We start from the raw sequence: 21,549 nt of genomic DNA, 5'->3' as shown, positions 1-21,549 counted from the left end.
AGACAGGATGGTTCTCCGGTTATGGAGACCAGACCCGTTGGCACCGCCTAAGACACTGCTCATCCCGGAAGGACAGGGTGAGCAAATGGTGATTGCAAAGCCCTCCTGAGAGGGTGGAAAAGTGCTGGCCAGCAAGAGCCCCTCCTGTGGGCTAGTCTCTCGCCCTTGGCACAGGTGACGTTGGGGCTGCATGATTCTTGGTTGTGCGGCTGACCCGGGCACTGTAGGGTGCCCAGCAGCATCCCTGGCCCCCCCCCCAAGGCCAGGAGCCCCCCCAGTCCTGACAAACCACGTGTCTCCAGACATAGCTCAGGGTCCCCTGGGGGTTAGGCTCCCCACCCCGGGTGAGAAGCACTGGTCTAACAGGACACAGGTAACTTGGGAAGGACCAAGGACCCCACCCCTAGGACTGTGCAGGCAGGGCTTGGGAAACATCTCTCCATGAGATCAGATGACTCAGTGGAGCAGGAAGCAGGGCTCCAGGGACTACCCTGGTGGTGCAGTGGTTAGGACTCTGCGCTTCCAGTGCCGGGGCACGGGTTCGATCCCTGGTCAGGGAACTAAGATCCCACATGCCACGGCAGCCTGGCCAAAAACAAACACCACCAAAGAAGGGGTCTATGTCCTGTTTCCCCCACAGCGGGGGGGTCAGTGGCTCTGATCCGATTCTCAGGGACTGTGGACTCAAAAGGTTCAGAGACCTGGGCTGGACAAAGTCTTTCCAAATCTCCACGAGACGGCCAGAGGACAGGACGCAGTGCTGATCAGTGCTTTTTCCAACTGCTGTATTACACGTGGCAAAGATCACAGGTCCAGCCGTGCGGAGCCCACCCACCCTGGCGAGCCCTCAGTACGTGATCTGGTACACGGAGGCGTGGTCCCTAGACCCCGTGACGATCAGGTGGTTACTGAGGGACACATCACAGCACATGATGGAGGACATCTCGGGTATCTGGGAGGGTTGGGGAGCAGAGCCGCAGGTCTCACCCATCCTTGCCCTTAACACCCGCCCATTGATTCAAACGTGGTCCCTTGGGGTGGGGGAGGGTGGGGGAACTTTCTGCATGTGGAGCCCTGGGCTCGGCCCCTGAGCGCCCGGGACACACAAGTACCACCTGCCTGCCCCACTCCCGTACCTGGAGCACCGGGGTCCCTGTGGGCATGCTGAAGACGCTGACCAGGTTGTCCATCCCCACGCTCACCCACCACTGGCCTGGGAGAGGGCAGAGGGGGTCCGGTCCTGGGCAAAGCTGGCAGCGGAGGGCCGGACCCCTGGGGATCTGGGAAACAGGGAGCCCCCCCACCTCCCTCACGCCTCTGTCGAGAGCATCACTCCCAGTGCTTCCTGCTGACGAAGGGGTCAGAAAGGGCTGGGCGGAGTCGGTCTGAGTGAGGCAGGGCCCCGTGCGAGGCTGGGGACCGCTGTGGACCGCTGCGGACCACGGGGGACCACCCCCCCCCCATCCTGGCCACTCACCCAGCGGGGAGAACTTGAGACCGAGGATGGTGCCCTCCTTACACCCCACCACGTGCTTCTCGCCCCCAAGGCTGGGCTGCAGCCACTGCTGGCCGTTGGCCGTGCCTACCAGCACCCAGTCCTCCCGGGGGCTGGGGGACAAGCTCATTATCTGGGGAGAAGGCAGCAGGAAAAACACTGGTCAGGTCCCAGCCGGACGGAGAGGCAGCAGGAGCCCAGGGACCCACCCCGGGGCCGACCGCTTGCCGGCTTCCTGGCTGCAAGACGCTGACAAGTTACTTTGTATCTCTGGCCTCCACTGGCTCAACTGCAAAATGAGTGTGGTCCTCTTTATGGGATTATCATGGAGACTTGGTGAGAATAGAAACCCCTGATACAGAGTACGAAAGCATCCAGTGTTATCTGGGCAACGGGGGGAGGATGTAGCTAAGGACCCCTCTCTTCAGAGCATCACTGAGACTTGAGGTACCACTACTCCCTGCCCTTCCCCCCAGGGTCCACCTCCTTCAGTCCAAGGCCCAGTCGCTACCTGGCCAAGCAGGCCCCATCCCAGCTGCACACCTGAGACTCAAACTGGTATTCCCAGGGCTCTCCAGTGGTCCTCAGGTCCCAGCACCGCAGGCAGGCATCCAGACCCCCCGTCCAGATGTGCTGGTCTTTCACAGCAATGCTCTTGGCGCTGTTTAGGTGGCCCGGCAGGTCCCTGGCCAGGAAAGGCATTGGGACAGAGGTCAGGGCTGAGATGCTAAGCTTTGGGCCCCTGGGGACAGCACCTGCCCAATCACACCCGGGTGACAGATGAGGAAACTGAGGCAGTCAAGAAGTACCACAACTGGGCTTCTAGGACCCAGCCAAGATTTGAACCCAGGTCTTCAACTCTCAAATGCAAGAGTTTCTGAAGGAAAGGGGCTTTGGTCTTAAGACTGCTGGGGGCCCTGCTCAGGGGTCCAGCTGGGAAGGGGCTCTCCGGGGCGACCCCGACCCCCCCAGGGCCACACCTGACTACGCTCTGATCCCGCAGGTCCCAGATCCTGACACGGCCGTCGGTGAAGCCAGCAAAGGCCAGGCTGTCCTCGGGGCTGGCGGCCAGGGCCTGGCAGGTGAGGCCCGCACAGGGCAGCTCGGCTCTCACGTGCAGGGAAGGTGCTTTCAGGTCCCACAGGCTCACGCTGGCCAGGTTGTGGCCGCCGGTCAGCAGGGCCGTGCTGTTTGAGAACAGCAAGCAGGTGCGCAGGTAGGCCCCCTGGGTCTGGGGTGGGCAGAGCCTGGGGTGAGCTTCCTCCCCTGTGGGGTGGGGGGGCTCTCCCTGCTCCCGCGAGCTCTGCCCCAGAGGCAGCCCCACCCTCACCTGTACACGCAGGTAGCTCACCGGGAAACTGGCCGCCGCCACCTGGCCGACCAGCTTCCACACCTTGATGCCGCCCCTGCTGCAGGTGAAGGCGTGCCTCGTGAAGCTGCTGACGGCCGTGGCCAGCACGGGCTCCCCGTGTTCTAGCCTCTGCATCTTCTCTGCTCTGTGTGGCATGGCCAGCTTCTCAGACTGCCAGGGCAAGGCATCAGGCCTATTCCGCATGTTTTCAAAGTCTTCAGGATCCCAGCATCTTGGGAGAGGAGGCCTCAGGGTCACCAGCCTGCCTGTGAGCCTCTCTGCCCAGAGCAGGGCACCTATCAAGCCCTAGAGGGGCTTTGTTCATTTTTGGATTTGGGGGTTCTCTCAGGCCTCATTTCTCCACTACGTTCTATGTTCCCCAAGGTCCTACCCACACCCCTCCAAGTATTCTCCCTCTCCCATGACCGGGCACTGCTCCCTTCTGCCCGAAATGCTTTGCCCTATCCCGGCAAACTCCTACTCATCCTTCAAGGTCCTAACCATTGTGCCCCTTCCTCCAGGAAGCCTTCTTACCCCCACATCTGGGCTCTGCTAGCCTCAGACCACAAGGTTGGGACATACTTACATGGGCTTCAGAAATGGGTATGTTTTCACAGCAAGCTCCTGCGGGTGGACGAGGTCAGGGCTGAGTCACATCCTCTTCCCGCCCCGGCCGTCCCAGCCTTTGTGTGGGATGCGGGGTCTCACCTGGGCCATGCAGAACACCCCCTCTCCTACAGCGCCCAGTCCTATGCTTCCTTTTCGGGAGCCCTCAGAGAAGCTGGCAGAGGGTATAGCTGGGCTGAGAACTGGGCAGAGACAAGAGTAGATCAGTGGCCAGTGTGGTCCCCCCTCCCCTGGGGCGGGCTGCCCTCCTCCCGCCAGGAGTACCCAAAGTATCCTTGGAGAGCAGTTTCACTCCCAAGTATTGTGGTCCTGGCTCCTGGCTTTCCTGCCCGTGGGATCGGGGAGATCAGTTCAGACCCAAAGACCTGCCCAGGGTCGGTCCAAGAACCGGAATATGGCAGGTGGGCCCAGGCAGTGTGGACGAAATGTTCCAACTGCCTGAAGTCCCATCCTCCTGTCCAGGCAGAGCTGCAGACAGGCTCGGGTCCTCTGAGGGTTTCCAAGGGCTGAGGATGGCGGATGCAGGCCAATCCCACAGGCACCCAGAGGTCCCGACCTGGGGGTCCAGGCAGGACAAGGCCCATGCCTCCGGGTACCAAGGATTCCATTTACTTACCTGGCCTGGCACCTGCTCTGTTGCTATGACGACAGGAGGGGATGAGGAGGAGAAGGCAGAGCAACCAAGTTCAACTAGTGCTGCCCCTCCATGCAGCCTGAGCCCCCCACCCCGCCCCTCACCCTCTGGGAGACTCACGCCTGCGTCTGGGGTGCTCCCCCTGGTTCTGGGTTCCAGCAAAACCCTGCCAGAGCTGCTCGGTCAGAACCTCCTGCCAAAACCGGGGCTCTGAGTCCCAGGATGGCTGCGTGTCTAGCTGGTGGCCTATGTCGTTGTCCACTCCGGGGGGCTGCTGGAACCATTCGGATGACCTCATGGCCACGATGTCTTCGAAGAATGGCCTCTGGAGACCAGAGGGCTGCGCGGTCTTGGCCTCTGGGTCCTGGGGGTCCTGGTTGGTCTGCTCACTGGGGGACGTCTGGTTTCCCTGGTGCTGTGAGCACGGGGTCGTGAGGGACACGAGGATGCACCCTTTGCCCCGAGCCCATCCTCTCCCTCCTCAAGGACCCAGAGACCTACCTCCCCCAGCCGGAAGCCCAGGGATCGGCTGCAGGTGTCCACAATCTGTAGGAAGTTTTCTGCCTGGAAGGGGAACACTGTTCCAGCTAACGTGCCATTAAAGGACAGCCCTGGGTGCAAATCCCTTCCTACAAGCTACTTTCCCCGTGCACAAAACGGGGATACACCACCTCCCTTGAACGTTTTTGGGTGGATTCATGATCATCTGGCAGGAAGCAAGCTCTCGGTACCCAGAAGCCAGCTTTGACCGTGGGTGACAAAATCGAGCCCTCGTGACCAGCCACGACTATATGCTTGCAGGTCAAGTCAGATCTGGTCTGCATCCCAGCTGCTTTCCTTGGGATGTTTGGAAACAAAAGCCTCAAGTGCCACCCCCTTGCTTAAAATGGCTTCAAGAAGCAAAACTGTGTGTACACATGTCCCCCTTGTGGGGATGACATCTGAATTTGCTGAAATGCTGCAAAGCTCCTAAGAAACTGATGGTTGCTTCTTGGGGAGCAAGGCTGGCAACAGGGCAGTTAGGGGACCTGATGGGAGAGTCACTTATTTTAAAGTCAAGCCATGTGGCTGCTACCGATTTCAGATTTAAGTGAGCAGTTTCTACGATCGCAGAAGGCATCCTAAATTTTCTTTTTCTCCCTCCCAGAAGGCTGCCCGTCTGTTCCTTTAGGACAGGCTCTCTCCTACGGCACGGCCTACCGCTTTTCTCCAGAGCACTTATTCCGCCCAGGTACTAGATTTGTTGTTAACCTCTCCTTCCTTGAGACGGTGCCACCCTGCTCGGCAGCTACTGACTGCAGGTCGAAATAAAGTTAAGTATGGGACTTCCCTGGCGGTCCAGTGGTTAAGAATCCGCCTTCAACACAGGGGACGCGGGTTCGATCCCTGGCCAGGTAACTAAATTCTCACATGGCGTGGGGCTACTGAGCCTGTGTGCCACAAATAGAGAGCCCAAGTGCCGCAACGACAGAGCCCACATGCCGCAACTGAGACCTGATGCAGGCAAAAATAAATATTAAAAAAAAAATAAAGTATAATTAAAAATGCAATCCCTTCTGTCCCACCGGCCACGTTGCAAGGGCTCAATAGCCATGGGGGGCTGGGGTCTGCCAGGGTGAACAGCGAGACACTGAGAACCAAGGGCAGCTGTTCCTAGAATGTGCTTGGTGTCCAGCTGAGGACACAGACCACGCAACACATGAACTGCTAGTCCTGCCAGGAATTCACTGTGGGGAGACCCCATCTTCTCGGCCCGTTAAGGGGCTCTACAGGAATGTGCACCTATATTTAGTCCAGATGGACTAAATACAGCAACATTAGGAATGTTCTAGGCCCGCCTGCTAAGGTTGAATACTTGAAATGTGGACAGCGCCACTTGACTGTCACCTAAAATGTAAAGAGCCACGCACGTCCTGTGGCTACTGGAGAGGGTGACATGGAGTTAGCCTTTGGCCTGGGGCTTTGGAGGCAGTGCCTGTGGGCCTTACACATGCACAGCCCCTCCGTGGTGGAGGCCAAGAAGTTGTCTGGCCCAGGCCGAATTCTGAAATCCTGGGGAGAGAGTCTGATGCGCGGAAAGAAATAACTGCTAAGGAACGCAGCAGAAGCGCCGTGGCTGTCAGCTCTATTGAATGGGTACCACTGGCGTTCCCATCCTGCAGGTGAGAAAACTGAGGCTCAGAGCATCCACGTCAATTTCCTAAAGTCAGGCGTGGGGGCTGGCCGGGTTCACCTGCCTCCACTGGCGGCCTGGTCCCGCCCCCTGCCAGGATGGTGGAGGGAGAGGCTGGGACGGAGGACCCCCTCCCTGGGCGCTCCAGGCGGCTGCCTCCTAGGGCAGCCGGTGATGGATTCCCCAGCTGGGCCTCCCAGCAGCACGAGGCCCAGGGGAGCCTTCCCCAATTCGCCCTGGCTCGTTAATGCGCAATTTACTGGCACTTTAATGCACTCAGCATGAAAAGTGCTGCTCCCTCCTGCCTGCGCACTGGTCCTCCCTGGGGAGAGCTGTGTGCAGGCGGGCTGGGGAGCAGGGGGGCCGTTGCTTCTGCTCCTGGTGTTAAATGCACAGCAAGGAGGCTGGGAGACGAGGAACAGGAAACGGGAGGGGGAGGCGGTCTGTGCAGAACCCCAAGTCAGCTAGGGATCCTCACCTGGGGCCTTCTGTGGGGGGAGGGAGTGCTTGGAGACACTGGAGACCCTCTAGGGTCCTCCTCATCCCCTTACGTCTTTTTTTTTTTTTTTTTGGCCGCACCCCGAAGCATTTGGATCTTCCCCCCTGCCAGGGATCGAACCTGAGCCCCCTGCAGCAGAAGCACCGAGTCTTAACCCCTGGACCACCGGGGAAGTCCTCCCCTTACATCTTGATCCTCAACACGTGCTGTTAGTTTCCTCCCCCAAACACATCTACGCTGTGACTGCTTCTCACCACCGAAAGGTCTCAGTGGCCAGCCTCCCACACCTGGATGGTCCTAACTGGACCCCAACTCCTGTCCTGGTCCCAAACTGTCCATCCTCCCCAAAGCAGCCACCAGAGGGCACCGTAAGCACCTGAGTCAGGCCCCGCCCCTGCTCTGCTCACAGCCCTCCAGGGTCCCACCTCCCTCCCAGTGAAAGCCAGAATCCTCCCCAAGGTCCAGAAGGCCCTGCACAACCTGCCCCATCCCCTCCCTGCCCTCTCCTCCTCCCTCGCTCACTCTGCTCCAGCCACACGGGCCTCCACGCTGTGCCTCCAACACAGCAGGTCCTGCCCCAGGGCCTTTGCACAAGCTGTGCCCACTGCCTGGTCTACTCCTCATTCCAAACAACGACACTCCCTCTCTAATCTCCTTCAAGAGTTTGCCCATTTAAAAAAAAAAAAAAAAAAAAAAAGAGTTTGCCCAAATGTCACCTTCTCAGTGAGCCCTCCCGGACCACCCTGAATAGTAACCCACTCCCACCCTGGTGCTTCCATGTGTCCTTGGGGCTGCTGATTCCACCCCTGCCCTGCCCAGCCCCCACCATCTGACACTTCTGTTTACCAAGCTCCTCTCACCCCAAGGGCAGTGGTGTGTCTGTGTTCTCCTTTGCTAGTTCCCTGGCGCCTACAACCGCACTTGGCAAGGGGGTGGTACGTAAATATCTCCTGAATGAATAACCGTGTTCTGGTTCCTTCCTGCCCCCCCCCCCCCCACTCTGGATCTGTCCTTCCCTGTTCCCTGAGCTACCCACCCCAGGCCCCGCTAAGGCGCAGACACGGCCCTGGCCCTCTGCCAGTCACATCTGGCACAGGCAGAAAGTCCTGCCAGCACCCAGGAGACAGGGGCCAGGTGGCGGGAGGACAGGCGGGGTGGAAGCCGTGATCAGCCTGGGCAAGGCGCCCCGTGCTGGGAGCTGGGCCCCTGGTGCAGGCCTGCCCCCCTCCCCCTGCCCCCGAGTGTCAGCCAGGCCCTTGAGAACCTCAGACACATGGAGACTGCATCCGGCCATGCCTGGCACACAACAGCCTCTTCCAAGTGGAGGCAGCTAACCTGCGATGTGCTGACAGGTCCCTGGCCGCCTCCAGCCACATGGGGACAGGAGGGAAGAGGCTCAGGACATGAGATGCACTCCTGAGATGTGGGGGCCCCACTGATACCCTGGGGATTCCACTTCAGGCCCCGTCACCCTCTGCCCCCAGCCCTCCAGGGCTCCTACCTCCCTGGGGAGGTGGGGGGAGTCCAAGTCCTGACCAGAGTCCTATAGGGTTCTGCATGACCTGCCCTGTCCCCTCCCTCCCCTCCTCCCTCTCACCCCTTTCCTCTGCCTTGCAAGAAGGGGCAGCCCTACCCCAAGCTCCTGGTCACTTACTCACCTGCTTGTGATGCTCCTGGAGCCCCTGCCGGATCTCCTGGAACTGCAAAGGAACCACAGTGACCACACTGGGAGGTGGTCGATGCAAGTGTGCAACAGTGCAGAACTGAATGCTGTGCATGCGTCTCCCAGCTGTGTGACCCTGGGCAAGTGGAGCAACCTCTCTGGTCCCTGCTCTCATCAAATGGGACACCGCCTACTGTTCTCAGAGTGGGAGGTAATTAGGGAGACCCTGGCTTTCATTCTAGGTGTGAAGTGAAGATCAAAGTGGGCCATGACCTAGCCCCCCACACCCCGTCCTCTCCCTGCTCTCCACTGTTCCCTCTCACTCTGCTCCAGACACAAGGACCTCCTCCCTGTCCCTCCAACACACCAGGCCCAGTCCTGACCCAGGGCCTTTGCACATGCTGTGCCCTCTGCCAGAAACAACCCTCCCTGTTGTCTCTAGGGTGGCAGGAACTCCTTATCTTCCATGTCTCACTGTGAACGTCCCTTCGTCCAAGAAGCCCTGACCACTTAGCTCAAAATCTCAACCCGCTTTCAGCCGTTCACCTTCTATTTTCTTTTAAGCGCTTACGTTTTGTGAATCTTGTTTCTCTATTTACTTATTTGCCTCTCTCTTTCCCTTAGAGCTGCCGGGTCCAATGAGGTAGCCACGAGTCAAGTGTGGCTCTCTAACTTTCAATCAGTTAAAATTCAGCTCCTTCCAGGAGCTCAGTAGCCACGTGTGGCTGGCGGGGGACCATACTGGACCCTGTTGATAGAGAACATTCCTATCTCCGTGGAAAGTTCCAGAAGATAGCACACACTAGAACATACATTCCTGAAGGGCAGGGACTCCCATCACGTATTGTACCCCTAACTGACCAGCCGTGGGCTGAAGGAACATCTCAATTTAAATATGGAATTACTTGTTTTCCCAGCAAGGTTTTTATTAATTATGAAAAAGTCACATGAAGTTGGTGCTCACTGGGTTAACTCACTTACCTAAAGTAAGCAAAGTAAGTAGAGGAGAGGGTGTCCCCAAACGTGGATCCTGAGGCCAAACGCAACAGCCTTTCCAGAAGGCTCCAGAGGGGTTGCCTGGTGGGGGTGGGGTGGGGGTGGGGCTGCCCGGCGAGGGGGCGGGGCTCACCAAGGAGTAAGCGCTGTCCATCTGTGTCGTCAAATGAGTGGGGAACCTGCGGGGAAAGCCAGATCAGTAGAAGAGGAGGCCTCAAGACCCTTCCCCAGAATGAGCCCTGACCCCAGCCCCCCAGCAGGGCAGTTCCGGCAAGTGAGCGAGTCCCTTTCAGGTGCCACATGGAAGGCACCATCAAGACTAATACCATTTGAATGCGGTATTTTAAAAAAATATAATTGAATGCAAGCAAAATTCACACGGAACAACAACAAAATCAAAAATTGAAATGCAAGCCAGGATTGATGTTACTGGTTTTCCTTTCCTTTTGCTTCAGCCTCCAATATACCACCCACCCACCCTCCAGCCACTGGTCCTGTCTTTTGGGCCATGGAGACAAGGATGGGATTCTTTCCCTCGGTAGGACTTAGGGCCACAGCGGGGCCTCCAGCCCCTCCAAGAATCGCCCTCACCTGGGCAAGTGCTGCTTGAGCTGTTCCAGGGCGTCCTGATAGTTCCGGGCTGGAAGGCTGGCCTCAGGATGAGCCTGGGGAGGTGAAGGATGGATGGACAAAACCCACAACCTCCCGGTATCCCTGCCGTCAGGTCATTAGCCCCAAAGAGGGTGGGGTGGGACCTCCTGAGACCTGAAGGTAATTTGCTTTCTCTCTTATTAGTTAAGTACGCACAGGTATCTTCCATCTTGACGCTTAGTCTAAAGTTGAAAATATTTACTCTCTGGTCCGTTTACAGAAGCTTGCCCGCCCCTGACCTAAACAGTTAGAAATGGTTTTCTCTGGGAGGTGACGGAGCAGGGGTGGGGGTGGGGGGGGAGAGGACTTTTGCTTTTAAAATATTAACTGAATAGATGATGTAGCCCTATGTTTTATCACCTGGGTGATAAGAAGCTTAATTTTAAAAAGAAAATGCCTTAAAGTATGATAGGTTAGTGTCCCCAGCTTAAAAGCCTAGCCAGCCAGCCCATGTCCCTCCCTCAGGAGCAGGAGAATGAGATTTGAGCCCAGCCCCCAGCCTCTTTCCCTCCCCACAGGGGCTAATGCCTTACCATCCTTTGAGGGTGCCTGTAGGGGCAGAGATGGCCCCAAGAAGTCAATCTTCAGGCTGGAGTCACAAGGACTTTAGCCAGGGGCTCTAAGAGTAACAAGGAGATGGCAAATCATGCGTGCAGAAGGCTGGCAGTGGCTTGGACAGAACCAGCCCCACCCCACCCCACCCTCGGCCTCCTGCACCACCCACCTCCCACGACTCCCCTCCAGGATTCAGTCCTGGGCTCCCAATCCCCTCCCTGACTACCAGCACCCCACTGCATTCCCTACATCCTCTGTTCTTTCACCCACCACTCTCTGGTGCTTCCAGCTGTGCTGGTTAGTGGTGGGGACCCCCTGGGGCCTAGTCCTATGAGGTGGGGGTCAGGGTACCCTACCAAACACATACACTCCCTGCCAGGAGCAGCCAGGGCTGGAGGAAGCCCAGAGAAAGATATCAAACCTCAAACTTAGTTTTGAGACAATTCCCTAAAGCACGGGAGAACATCATTTGGAAAAGGGTTTTGAAGGATGAGTAAGAGTTCGCCAGGTGAATTAGGAGAAATTTCTCAGACAGGAGGAGAGAGACCTTTCTCTACCCCCAATCACTCCTGCCGCACCAAGCCCCTTCGCTTCTGCCCCTCAGCGCCCCTCCAGCCTCCTCTCCAGCCCGGGGACCATGGGGTCCTCCGGGAGACTGGCAAGCCTACCCGCCTCCCTTAGGATGGTGGTGCAGGAGGAGCAAGGAGGAAGCCGCGGGGTCAGCCAAGTTAAGGCCGACAGGAAGCACCTCCCCGCATCCCCGGGGGCCAATTGACCCATCGGGCCCCTTCCCGCCCCGCCTTGGCCCCGCCCAGGCCCACCCCGGCCCCGCCCCATCGCCACCTGCAGCGCGAAGCGGGTCAATAAACTAGGAGCCGCTGCACGTGGGCTCGGGCTCCGCGGGCGGCCGCCGGCGGCGTTGACCAATCGTGAGGCCGCTTGCCCACGTGCGCCGCGGTCCCCGTCGCTGATTGGGCAGCTCTCTCAAGCCGCCGGCCGGGCTGTCAATCAGCGCGCGCGGCGCCGCCGCTTAACCCTAGAGGTCCCGCTGCGGGGAAGGGCAGGGTGCAGAGTCGCAGACAGTTTGGGATCCAGGCGGGGATGAAGATATTTAGAAAGGGAAGGGGCTGGGGTTCAGAGGGTGCAACTTGGGGAGGGACTGGGAGGCCTGTATTTGCCTTGTTTGGTGAGAAGCCTTGTCGATTTTTCGTCTTGCCCAGGAGTGGCTCATGGCTGGGGGTGGGGCTGGGAATGGAAGGGGAGTGAGTCTCTGCACTTACTCCAACCCTTAGATATGGACTGAGAACCTTCTCGATATTAAATAACGTGCAGTGCGAACGAAGCTTCAGCTCCCTTTCTTGGGGGAAAAAAAAAAAAACCTCGGTGGCTCCCTTTTATCCCAGGCTTCCTGGGAGCCAAGCCCGGGGCTGTGCATTTTATCAGCTAATTTTCCCAGCCGCCCTCCAAGTCCAGGGACTGAGGCTCTGAGAAATCTGAGAACCAAAAGCACGAACGGCAAAGGCCTTGGGGCTGGTACAGTCTTTTACAGTTTTTCCAGGTTCAAGGCCAAAGGGGGAAGAGTAGTGCCTACTCTAGGCTTGGGGTGACCTCAGAGATTGGTGGGGTGTGCATGGAGGATTCAGGAGTCCTGTTTTGGTGTGAAATGCCTGCTTGAGATGGGAAGTGGTCAGTCCAACGTCTAGGGGTGAGAGGTCAACTTTGTGCCCAAGCCCAGAACGTTTGCACTGGCAGTTCTCTCTTGGGCCAGGGAGAGTCTGTCCCCTGACTGTCACTGGCTGAATCTGTCATCTCCAGCTCTGGCTCAGAGGTCACCACTTCAGGGAGGCCTCCATCCCCTTTTTCTTATTTCTCTCCGAATCTGGTTTATATTGGAGCTAATCTTGTAATCTCCGTGGCCCTAAAGCCCCGCTGTGTTCCAAATTCACATATTGCTGACGGGATTCTCCTACTTGCTCAGTCCTGGCCGTAGGCACCTGGGTGGGTATGCTAGCTTGAGATCCACACGCACCAGAGAAATCTCTTTCCCCCTACTCCAGTCCGTGCTTTGTCGTGGGGGGTTGGGGGGAGGAAAATGGGAGACTGGGAGTTTAGATCTTGGGATGCGTACCTCCTAGAGGTTATGATGTAAACACACAAATCGAGTTTTGTGGCTTGTCTAAGGAGGACAAAGTGAGGACTGCAAAACAGGAGCCGCAGATAAAGGTTTTCACCCACCATCCCTCCACCGACCCTTAATTGAAGTGTATTTTATTTATGGTCTAGCCTGGTAATAGCCTCCTCTGTGTGCTCCCCCTCCTCTCCGTGGTTGGAGCCGGTCAGCCGGACACACCAGTTTGTCCCAGGCTGTCTTGTCTCCTGTGGTATCCACTGGGTACCTGCGGTTATTTAAATGAACATGAATTACAATTAAATAAAGTTTGAAACTCAGTTCCTCAGGGGCCACTGGCTGAATGAATGTCAATTGCTTAGTTGCCACACCTGGCTGGGGATGACCAGCCTGCACTGCAGATCTAGAACATTCTCAACATCTTAGAATGTTCTGCTGGTCAGTGCAGATCTGAGGTTCTCTTTTTTTTAATTTTTATTTTATATTGGAGTATAACTGATTTACAATGTTGTGTTAGTTTCATAGATCTGAGGTTCTTAAAAGAGAAATTCCTAGGTCCATGTAGAAATTGGAGGCATTTTATAGCAGCCATTCCACCCTCACTCGTGGAAAGCCCCCTGCACCTGGAGCTGGGGTAATCGTTGGCCCTTTGGCTGGTGTGGGTTCACCCCTACTTCTTTTACTGTCCCGGGCTTGTTCCAGCCTGGCTGGCAGGGACTCAGCCTCCTTGAGCCCTTGGGAAGGGGACGGATGACACAGCAGCTAGGAAAGGAGGAAGCAAAGATTTCCTTCTTGGCTCTCGAGTTGCTGTGGTTTACTTTGGAAATCCAAGGTCTGGATGAAAGTTTTAGAGAAAAACAATTTGCCTTTCCAAAGCTTTGGAATTCCCTGGGCCCGCCTGGGAGACCTCAGACCCCGATGCCCAAAGGCCCCAGGGTCACCTGGGGTGGGTGTGGACCAGGCAGAGGGCTCAAGAGAGAGCCCAGGGTGGAGAAGGGCCTGTGGAGTGACCACAGGGAGGTGACAGCTGGGAGGTAATGACAGGTTTCCCATAACCTCCCAATAGGCCATGTGGGCCAAAGACCATAGCCCAGTGACAGGAGTGAGGCGGATGCTGCAGAAGCCTGCAGGTAGAAGGGTCCTCGTGTCCAGGCAACACATGCATGACCAAGGGGCAGCAGGACAGGGACCCTGCAGAGATGCTGGCCAGGCTGGGAGCTGCCCAAGGGCCCAATGCCCCCAGCTGGCCCCACTCAGCCGCTGTACGAATCCCCTTGAACTTTGCCTGGCCCCAGGGAAGGTGAATCTATCAAATTACTCAGAATTGATTGGGGTTTGCTTTCTGCCACCTGGTGGAAAGAGGTTTGTATTCCTTTCTGCTGTCACAAATAACCACAAACTGGGTGGCTTAAAACAACAGCAATTTATTCTCTCACGTGCTGGAGGCCAGGGCTCCAAAATCAAGGCTTTGGCAGGCGGGGCCGTGCTGCCTCTGGAGGTGTGGGATTGGGGAGACCCTTCCTGCCTCTTTCAGCTTCTGGCCTTGCGGGCATCTTCGGCCTCCTTGGTTTGTGGAAGCACCACCCCAAGCTCTGCCTCCCTCTTCACACGGCATCTCTCTGTGTGTGTCTGTGTCCCAGTGTCCCTCTTCTTATAAGGACACCAGTTGCTGGATTTGGGGGCCACCCTGCTCCAGGATGACCTCATCTTAACTAATTACATCTGCAAAGACCGTATTTCCAAACAAGGTCCCATTCCCAGCTACAGGGTCGTTAGGACTTAAATCTATCTTTAGGGAATACAATTCTACATGCTACAAGGCTCAAAAGAGAAATTAAGTATATATAGCAACCCACTCAATCCTCCATGAATGCTGACATTCCATTTTACAGAGGAGGAAACTGAGGCTCAGAGAGGTTAACTGACCTTCCCCGGGTCAAGCAGTTACTAAGTGGCTAAGCTGGGATTTGAACCCAGGGTGTACATGCGTAACCCTTACACCCTGATGCCCGGATCTAGATTAAGCCCCCACATTTTTTTTTTTTTTGATAAATGACATTAATTTTCCTTCATTTCAGGACTTGCTGGAATGATTCTTTTTTTTTTTTTTAATTTTATAGCAGTGTAGTTGGCATGTCCCTGGCAGGCCAGTGGTTAGGGCTCTGAGCTCTCACTGCCGTGGCCTGGGTTCGATTCCTGGTTGGGGAACTAAGATTCGACAAGCCATGCAGTGCAGCCAAAAAAAAAAAAAAAAAATTTTTTTTTAATTTTATTAGAGTAAAGTGGATTTACAATGTTGTGTTAGTTTCAGGTGTACAGCAAAGTGATTTAGTTGTACATATACATATAATCATTCTTTTTCAGATTCTTTTCTCATACAGGTTATCACAGAATATAGAATTCCCTGTGCTATTCAGTAGGTCCTTGTTGGTTATCTATCTTGTATATAGTAGTGTGTATATGTTAATCCCAAGCTCCTGATTTATCCTTCCGCCTCCCACCACGTTTCCCCTTTGGTAACCATAAGTTTGTTTTTGATATCTGTAAGTCTGTTTCTGTTTTCTAAATAAGTTTATTTGTCATCATTTTAATTTTTTTAAATTTTACCTATTTATTTATTTATTGGCTGCGTTGGATCTTTGCTGCTGTGCGCGGGCTTTCTGTAGTTGTGGCGAGCGGGGGCTACACTTCACTTCAGTGCACAGGCTTCTTATTGCGGTGGCTTCTCTTGTTGCCAAGCACAGGCTCTAGGTACATAGGCTTCAGTAGTTGCAGCATGTGGGCTCAGTAGTTGTGGCACACGGGCTTAGTTTCTCTGCAACGTGTGGGATCTTCCAGGACCAGGGCTCGAACCTGTGTCCCCTGCACTGGCAGGCAGATTCTTAACCACTGTATCACCAGGGAAGCCCTGTCATCATTTAAAAAAAATTAGATTCCACATATGAGTAATATCATATGATGTTTGTCTTTCTCTGTCTGAAATTTCACTAAGCACAATACCTTCCAGGTCCATCCATGTTGCTGCAAATGACATTATTTCATTCTTTTTTATGACTCAGTAGTGTTCCATTGTATATATGTACCAATCTTTTCTTTTTTTTAATACTTCTTTATTTATTTGGCTATGCCAGGTCTTAGTTGCAGCCTGTGGGATCTAGTTCCCTGACTAGGGGCCAAACCCAGGTCCCCTGCATTGAAAGCGTGGAGTTTTAATTGCTGGACCACCAGGGAAGTCCTTGTACCACATCTTCTTTATCCATTCTGCTACTGATGGACATTTAGGTCGCTTTCATTTCTTGGCTATTGTAAATAGTGCTGTTGTGAACATTGGGGTGCATGAATCTTTTCTAATTATGGTTTGCTCCAGATATATGCCCAGGAGTGGGATTTCTGGAAGCCCCCGCATTTAAACTATCCACATAGTGATAGGTTGGGCCATCGCGTGGACCCAAGCTTGGAGGAAGGTGCGTCCATCCCAGAGGTGGATTTTGGGTCTCTGGGACTTGGGGCTTCTGAAGAAATCCAGATGTGTTAGTTAGCTACTGCTGTGTAACAAACTGCCCCCAAGTTCAGTGCCTTGAAATAATAAATATTTATCATCTCACACAGGTTCTGGTGGTCAGGAATCTGGGGGTGGCTTCACTGGTTCAGTGCAGATCACTGGTGAGCACTTATTCACGTGGCAGCCTTTCTTGTTCCTTTTTTTTTTTTTTTTTTTACAGCAAACATCTTCTGCCATCCAGAACTCAATTTAAAATCTCAGGAATTCCCTGGCTTCCCAGTGGTTAGGACTCTACACTTTCACTGCCAAGGGCACAATTTCAATCCGTGGTCAGGGAACTAAGATCCCACAAGCCTCGAAGTGTGGTATAAAATAAATAAAAATAAATAAATCTCTTTTCAGTGAGGCCCATTCACCTTCTCTTTCTTGCTCCGCTAGTCCTACTCACCACCCCGTGATTGTTGAGTTTTATTTAATTCTTTCTCATCTGTCCTGTCCGTGTGTGGCTGAAAGGATGGCTGGGTGGATGACTCTTGTATTCATCCAAGTGCATTTTGGGGGGTTTATTTTCCCCAGATGACTGGGTCCCAGGTGAGGGGTCCAAGGATCCCCCCCTCCAGGCTGCCCTGCATCCTCTGAGTCTTCCCCACCCGGGCTGGGCAGCGGGGGTGGTACTGAGGTTGTCTTTTTTTTCTTCTTTTTGTTTTCTTTCTTTTGTTAAAATTTGGCTGTGCTGGGGTCTTAGTCGTGGCATGTGGGATCTAGTTCTCTGACCAGGGATCGAACCCGGGCCCCCTGCATTGGGATCGTGGAGTCTTAGCCACTGGACCGCCAGGGAAGTCCCCTGAGGTTGTCTTTTGGTGGCCAAGCCCTGGCCCCCTCATCACATCCATCCCAAAGTGTCAGTTCATCCCAATTCATACTTTGCCCCATTAAGGACCCTTCCTGTGGGACTTGGTGAAGGGGTGTGACCCCGGTGATGTCCCAACATCAACCCTCCCTTTCATGTGCTCAAGAGACTTGTGCATCCAGCCACCTGGTGTACATTGGTTAAAGCAGACATTTGAGGCTGCTGAGGGCTTCTGGGCAAACTCCCAGTTGGCCAATTGTTCATTCCAATGGCGTCACCTAAAAGAAGGTGGTGGCTTTAACCCAGCGAGAACCCCACGGCGTGGAGAGGCTGCAGAACACCTTTCTGGGGGTCCAGCTCACTCCCTCTATGAGGTGGATGGAGGGGAAAGTAGCTTGCAAATTAGACCTCATCCCCAAGGCAGCTTCTGAGTTGAATTTGTGGTCTCTGTCATCCTCTGCTGGCAAAGCTTTTTATTACTGCTTCATTGAAGTGTAATTTACAAAATGTGAGTTGACCTGCTTTTAAGCCTAGGGTTCCATGATTTTTAGTAAATTCGTCCAGTTGTACAACCGTCACCAACAATCCAATTTGAGCAAATTTCCGTCACCTCCAAAACGTCCCTCCTGTCTGTTCTGAATCAATCCTTCCTTCCCTCCCATCCATAGCTTTCCGTCTCTCGTTTTCTAGAAACATCGAGTAATGGAGTCATAAGAGTGTTATCTTCTGTGTCTGGCTTCTTTCACTGAGCACGTTTTTTTGAGGTTCATCTATGAACCTTGTATCAGCACTTGCTTCCTTTTTATGGCCGAGTACGATTCTATTGCACAAATGGACCACATGTTGTCTATCCGGTCACCTGTTGATGGACATTTGGGGTGATCTTGAGTGAAGCTGTCATGAGCCTCCGTGTACAGGTCTGTGTGTTGGAATTTGCTTTCCTCTCTCTCCCGTGGATACCTACGAGGTAGGTATGGTCCCATCAGGTGTCTGCTTCACTTTTTCAGAAGCTGCCAGGCTGTTTCCAAGGTGACAGCGCCATCTTCCTTTCCCACCAGCAGTGGGTGAGGGCCCAGTTGCTCCACACTCCCCCGGTGGGGAAACTTTCACACGAGGGGGTTCACAGTGGTACGAATTTCTTCCTTCTCAGAAGGGATCTCCTGGTGGCCAGGTGCCAGCTTGCCCTCAACCCCAGCTCCGGGCTGTTCAGCTCCAGCCCTGATTTTCAGGCTCGTTTCTGCCCATCTTCTGACACTGGATGCCAGAAATCACAGAGTCAGATGGGTCTGGGTCCTTGTGGTGGGTGGAGCCCTGACCCTTCAGTTACTCTGTTTATCTATCCTTCTATTATCTGGCATTCCACCAAAGAAGTATACTGACACATTGCTTCTACACATGAAATAAAGCCATTCTTTTGTGATAACTTTTAATAGAGTGTAATCTGTAATAATACTGAATCACACTGCTGTATACCTGACACTAACATAATATTGTAAATCAACTAGATTTCAGTAAAAAATACAAACACAAAATAAAATGAAACAAAGAGAACCCAAAGATCTCAAATGACAAATGAGCAGCCCCTGTTGGGTCCTTAGTGGGATTCCTTGGAGTCTGCTGTCTGTTACTTTTCTTTTCTTAGGTTATTTACCTTCATGTCTTTCCGTCAATGGTTCTTAAACTTGTGTGTGAATCAGAATCACTGGTGGGGAGCCAGGGGTGGGAAGTTGTTAAAACACAGATCTCTGGCCTCCAGCCCCTGAGTTCTGGTGTGGAAGTCTGGGGTGGGGCTTGAGAATTTGCATTTCTAGCCAGGCGGGGGGGTGGGGTGGGGGTGGGTGTAGGGGGGTGGGTATGCAGCTGGTCTGGTCCCCCCAGTGTCAGAATCTGTGCTCTCCATGGATTTGCAGTGGTGAACATGATCACTCCACGTGATGATGCAGAATTTCCGCTATCACTGTGCTGATCTGTGTGTCCAGTTTATTATTTACGGAAATAAGGGTGAGAATACAATTCAGGATGAGAAAACAAAAAAAACTTCCGCGTGACTTGAGAAAAACAGCTTTGCCTGGGACCCACTGTTTTCAACCACAAATAAGCTATTATAAAATTCCGTAAAGGGATGATCTTACCAGTTCCTTGGAAAACACAGCAATAAAACCAGGGATACAGGAAAACAAATGAAAGGAAATGGTTGCAGACGATTAAAATCGATCACTCCTGTTCTTTCATGATTGGTTGGCTACCTCTGTGCTTTCTGTACAAACTAGGAAACTATTTGGGGGGAACTTTTATTTTGATATAATGTCAAGCTTACAGAAAAGTTGCAGGATCAGTACCAAGAACTCCTGAATATTCCCTTCTCCCAGTTTTCCCAGCATTAATAGCCAGTCCTTTTTGCTTTTTCATTTTCTCTGTGTTGTATATACACATGTATATATAAGTTATGTATATTCCCCCCTTAACTCTGGGAGTAAATTGTATTCTGTGCCCCTTAACCAAGCAGGACCCTAAGGGGCCTTCCCAGAACACCCCCTCCCCCCACCCACCTCATGTCCTCCACTTGCCTCCTGTCTGTAAAACAAAACAACCTTTATCCTCCTAGGCCTTCCTTGAGTTCCAAAGAGTAAATTCAGAGAAATGAGAAAATGCAGAAAGGAAAACAGTCAAGCAAGACAAAATAATGATTTAGTCAGTAATCAACATCAAGGGCCTAATAGCTCCTCCTCAGGGGCTACAGATAATTTTCTGAGCCCTGTCCTCTGAGCTGTTTTGCAGAGCCTAAAACCCCCAACCAGGTGGAAGAAGTTAACTGCATGCTGCGGGTAAGCACCTAGACCCCAGACTTGCTGGAACCAGAAGGCTGATGATGTTGACTCCCAGTTACCTCACCAGCAACCAATCAGAAGAATGTCCAGCAGCTGAGCCCCCCCCTCCCCCAACAACCTGTTGCCTCACCCCGTCTTTAAAAACCTTTCCCTGAAAACCATCAGGGAGTGAGTCTGGGTGTTGTTTTGCGCACTAGCTGCCTGGAGGCCTTGTTTGGTGCCTGCAATAAACGCTGCCCTTTGCTTCACCACAACCCGGGTCAGTAAATCGCCTTTGTTGCCTGCAGGTGAGCAAACCCAGCTCGGTTCAGTAACATCCCTTTATCCTGAAATAGTGACAGTTCAGTGGTTGTTCCCAAAAGCCCTCAGGAGGGTTTGCTGGGGAAAGGGCGCCCTCTTGTGGGCATGATTTTTCTCCCTTGAAAGCTTTCTTTGCACATTGTGGATACAATTAATATGTCAGTGTCTGTTTCATAATATCTTCTCCTTGTTGTGGATGGCCTGCTTGCTTTCCTCACAGTGGCTTTCAAAGAGCAAATCTTTAAGATTTTAATGACCGACTCGATCTTCACTTTTTGTGTATTTGCCACATTTTGTATCCTAACTAAGAAATCTTTGCCCAGCCCACGATCTCAAAGATTTTTCTCCTGTGTTTCTTCTAGATCTCTTACATTCAGGTCCATGAGTCACTCTGAACTGACCTGTGTATACTCTATTATGATGAAGTCATCGTTTCTGAATCGACAGACATGCCCTGAAAAGGAAGACCTGTAAGAATGTTTGATTCTCCTGAAATTGAGCCTGTTAATTTAATGCAAATTCACCCAGCTACAGTCCATCCTGGACACCAGCCACTGCACATCTGAGCTTCTCCAAGTGCGTGAGATGACAGCTCACAGCCAGGAGCTGCCCACAGAGACCCCAGGCCTGCCCCAGCCTCGCCTCGGTAACCCTGGCAGCCCTCCTGTACCAGCAGCATCCTGCCTAGATCCCGGGGAAGGCTGGGGTTGGGTCCCTAGAAAGGAGAGGAGGCAGTTAGGGCAGAGTAGGCGCTTCTCTGTGTGTGATGGGAATCAAACAGCTTTGCAGGGCCTGGGGGAGGCCGCAGAGGGAGAGGTGCTCACAGCCACCTCCGTGTTCACATTGGGATGTATTATATTGATTATATACGCTGTTTATCAATAGGCTTACTATTTTTGGTCCCTCCCCATTGGAATCTAAGGAGGACGAGGGCAAGGATTTTTGTGTTCGTTTCCTGTTGTCTTCCCCGTGCAGAGAATGAAGTCTGGAATACAGGTGCTTAATGAGCACTTTTTTTGAGGAATCCACATGCTTCCCCCACTCCATGCAAAAAAGAGAATAGTCACAAATGTGACAACACGAGCTAGGGCGCCATCCAGTGGCCACCGTCGGGTATCACAGGCAGCTATTAGTAAGAAAAGCAACCCGTAGAGAAATGCACAAAATACGACCCCACTTCTGGAAGAAATGAGGCTTTCAGGGAAGAAGCGTTGCAACAACGGGAACGTTTTTGTATAAGGGTGTGTTAGCATGAGGAACGTGCTCGGAGAAATACACATTTCCTGCTTACGCGAGC

General features: G+C 53.5%; 1 protein-coding gene across 1 annotated transcript; it reads right to left on the bottom strand.

Annotated features, from left to right (window-relative positions):
- Positions 1-847: 847 nt before the first annotated feature.
- TLE6 (TLE family member 6, subcortical maternal complex member) lies at positions 848-8,557 on the bottom strand. The gene is made up of 11 exons (XM_057710014.1): positions 8,434-8,557; positions 4,609-4,667; positions 4,228-4,507; positions 3,555-3,655; positions 3,433-3,470; positions 2,826-3,078; positions 2,476-2,726; positions 2,039-2,180; positions 1,478-1,628; positions 1,137-1,213; positions 848-952 (listed from the first exon to the last, which is right to left on the bottom strand). Exons 1-11 carry the CDS (start codon positions 8,555-8,557, stop codon positions 848-850), a joined length of 1,581 nt encoding a protein of 526 aa, XP_057565997.1.
- Positions 8,558-21,549: the final 12,992 nt, after the last annotated feature.

This window comes from Hippopotamus amphibius, chromosome 15 (assembly GCF_030028045.1).
Source record: "Hippopotamus amphibius kiboko isolate mHipAmp2 chromosome 15, mHipAmp2.hap2, whole genome shotgun sequence".
Lineage (NCBI taxonomy): Eukaryota > Metazoa > Chordata > Mammalia > Artiodactyla > Hippopotamidae > Hippopotamus > Hippopotamus amphibius.
Note: the sequence above shows the minus strand (reverse complement) of the source record. Positions and strands in the feature narration are given on the sequence as shown.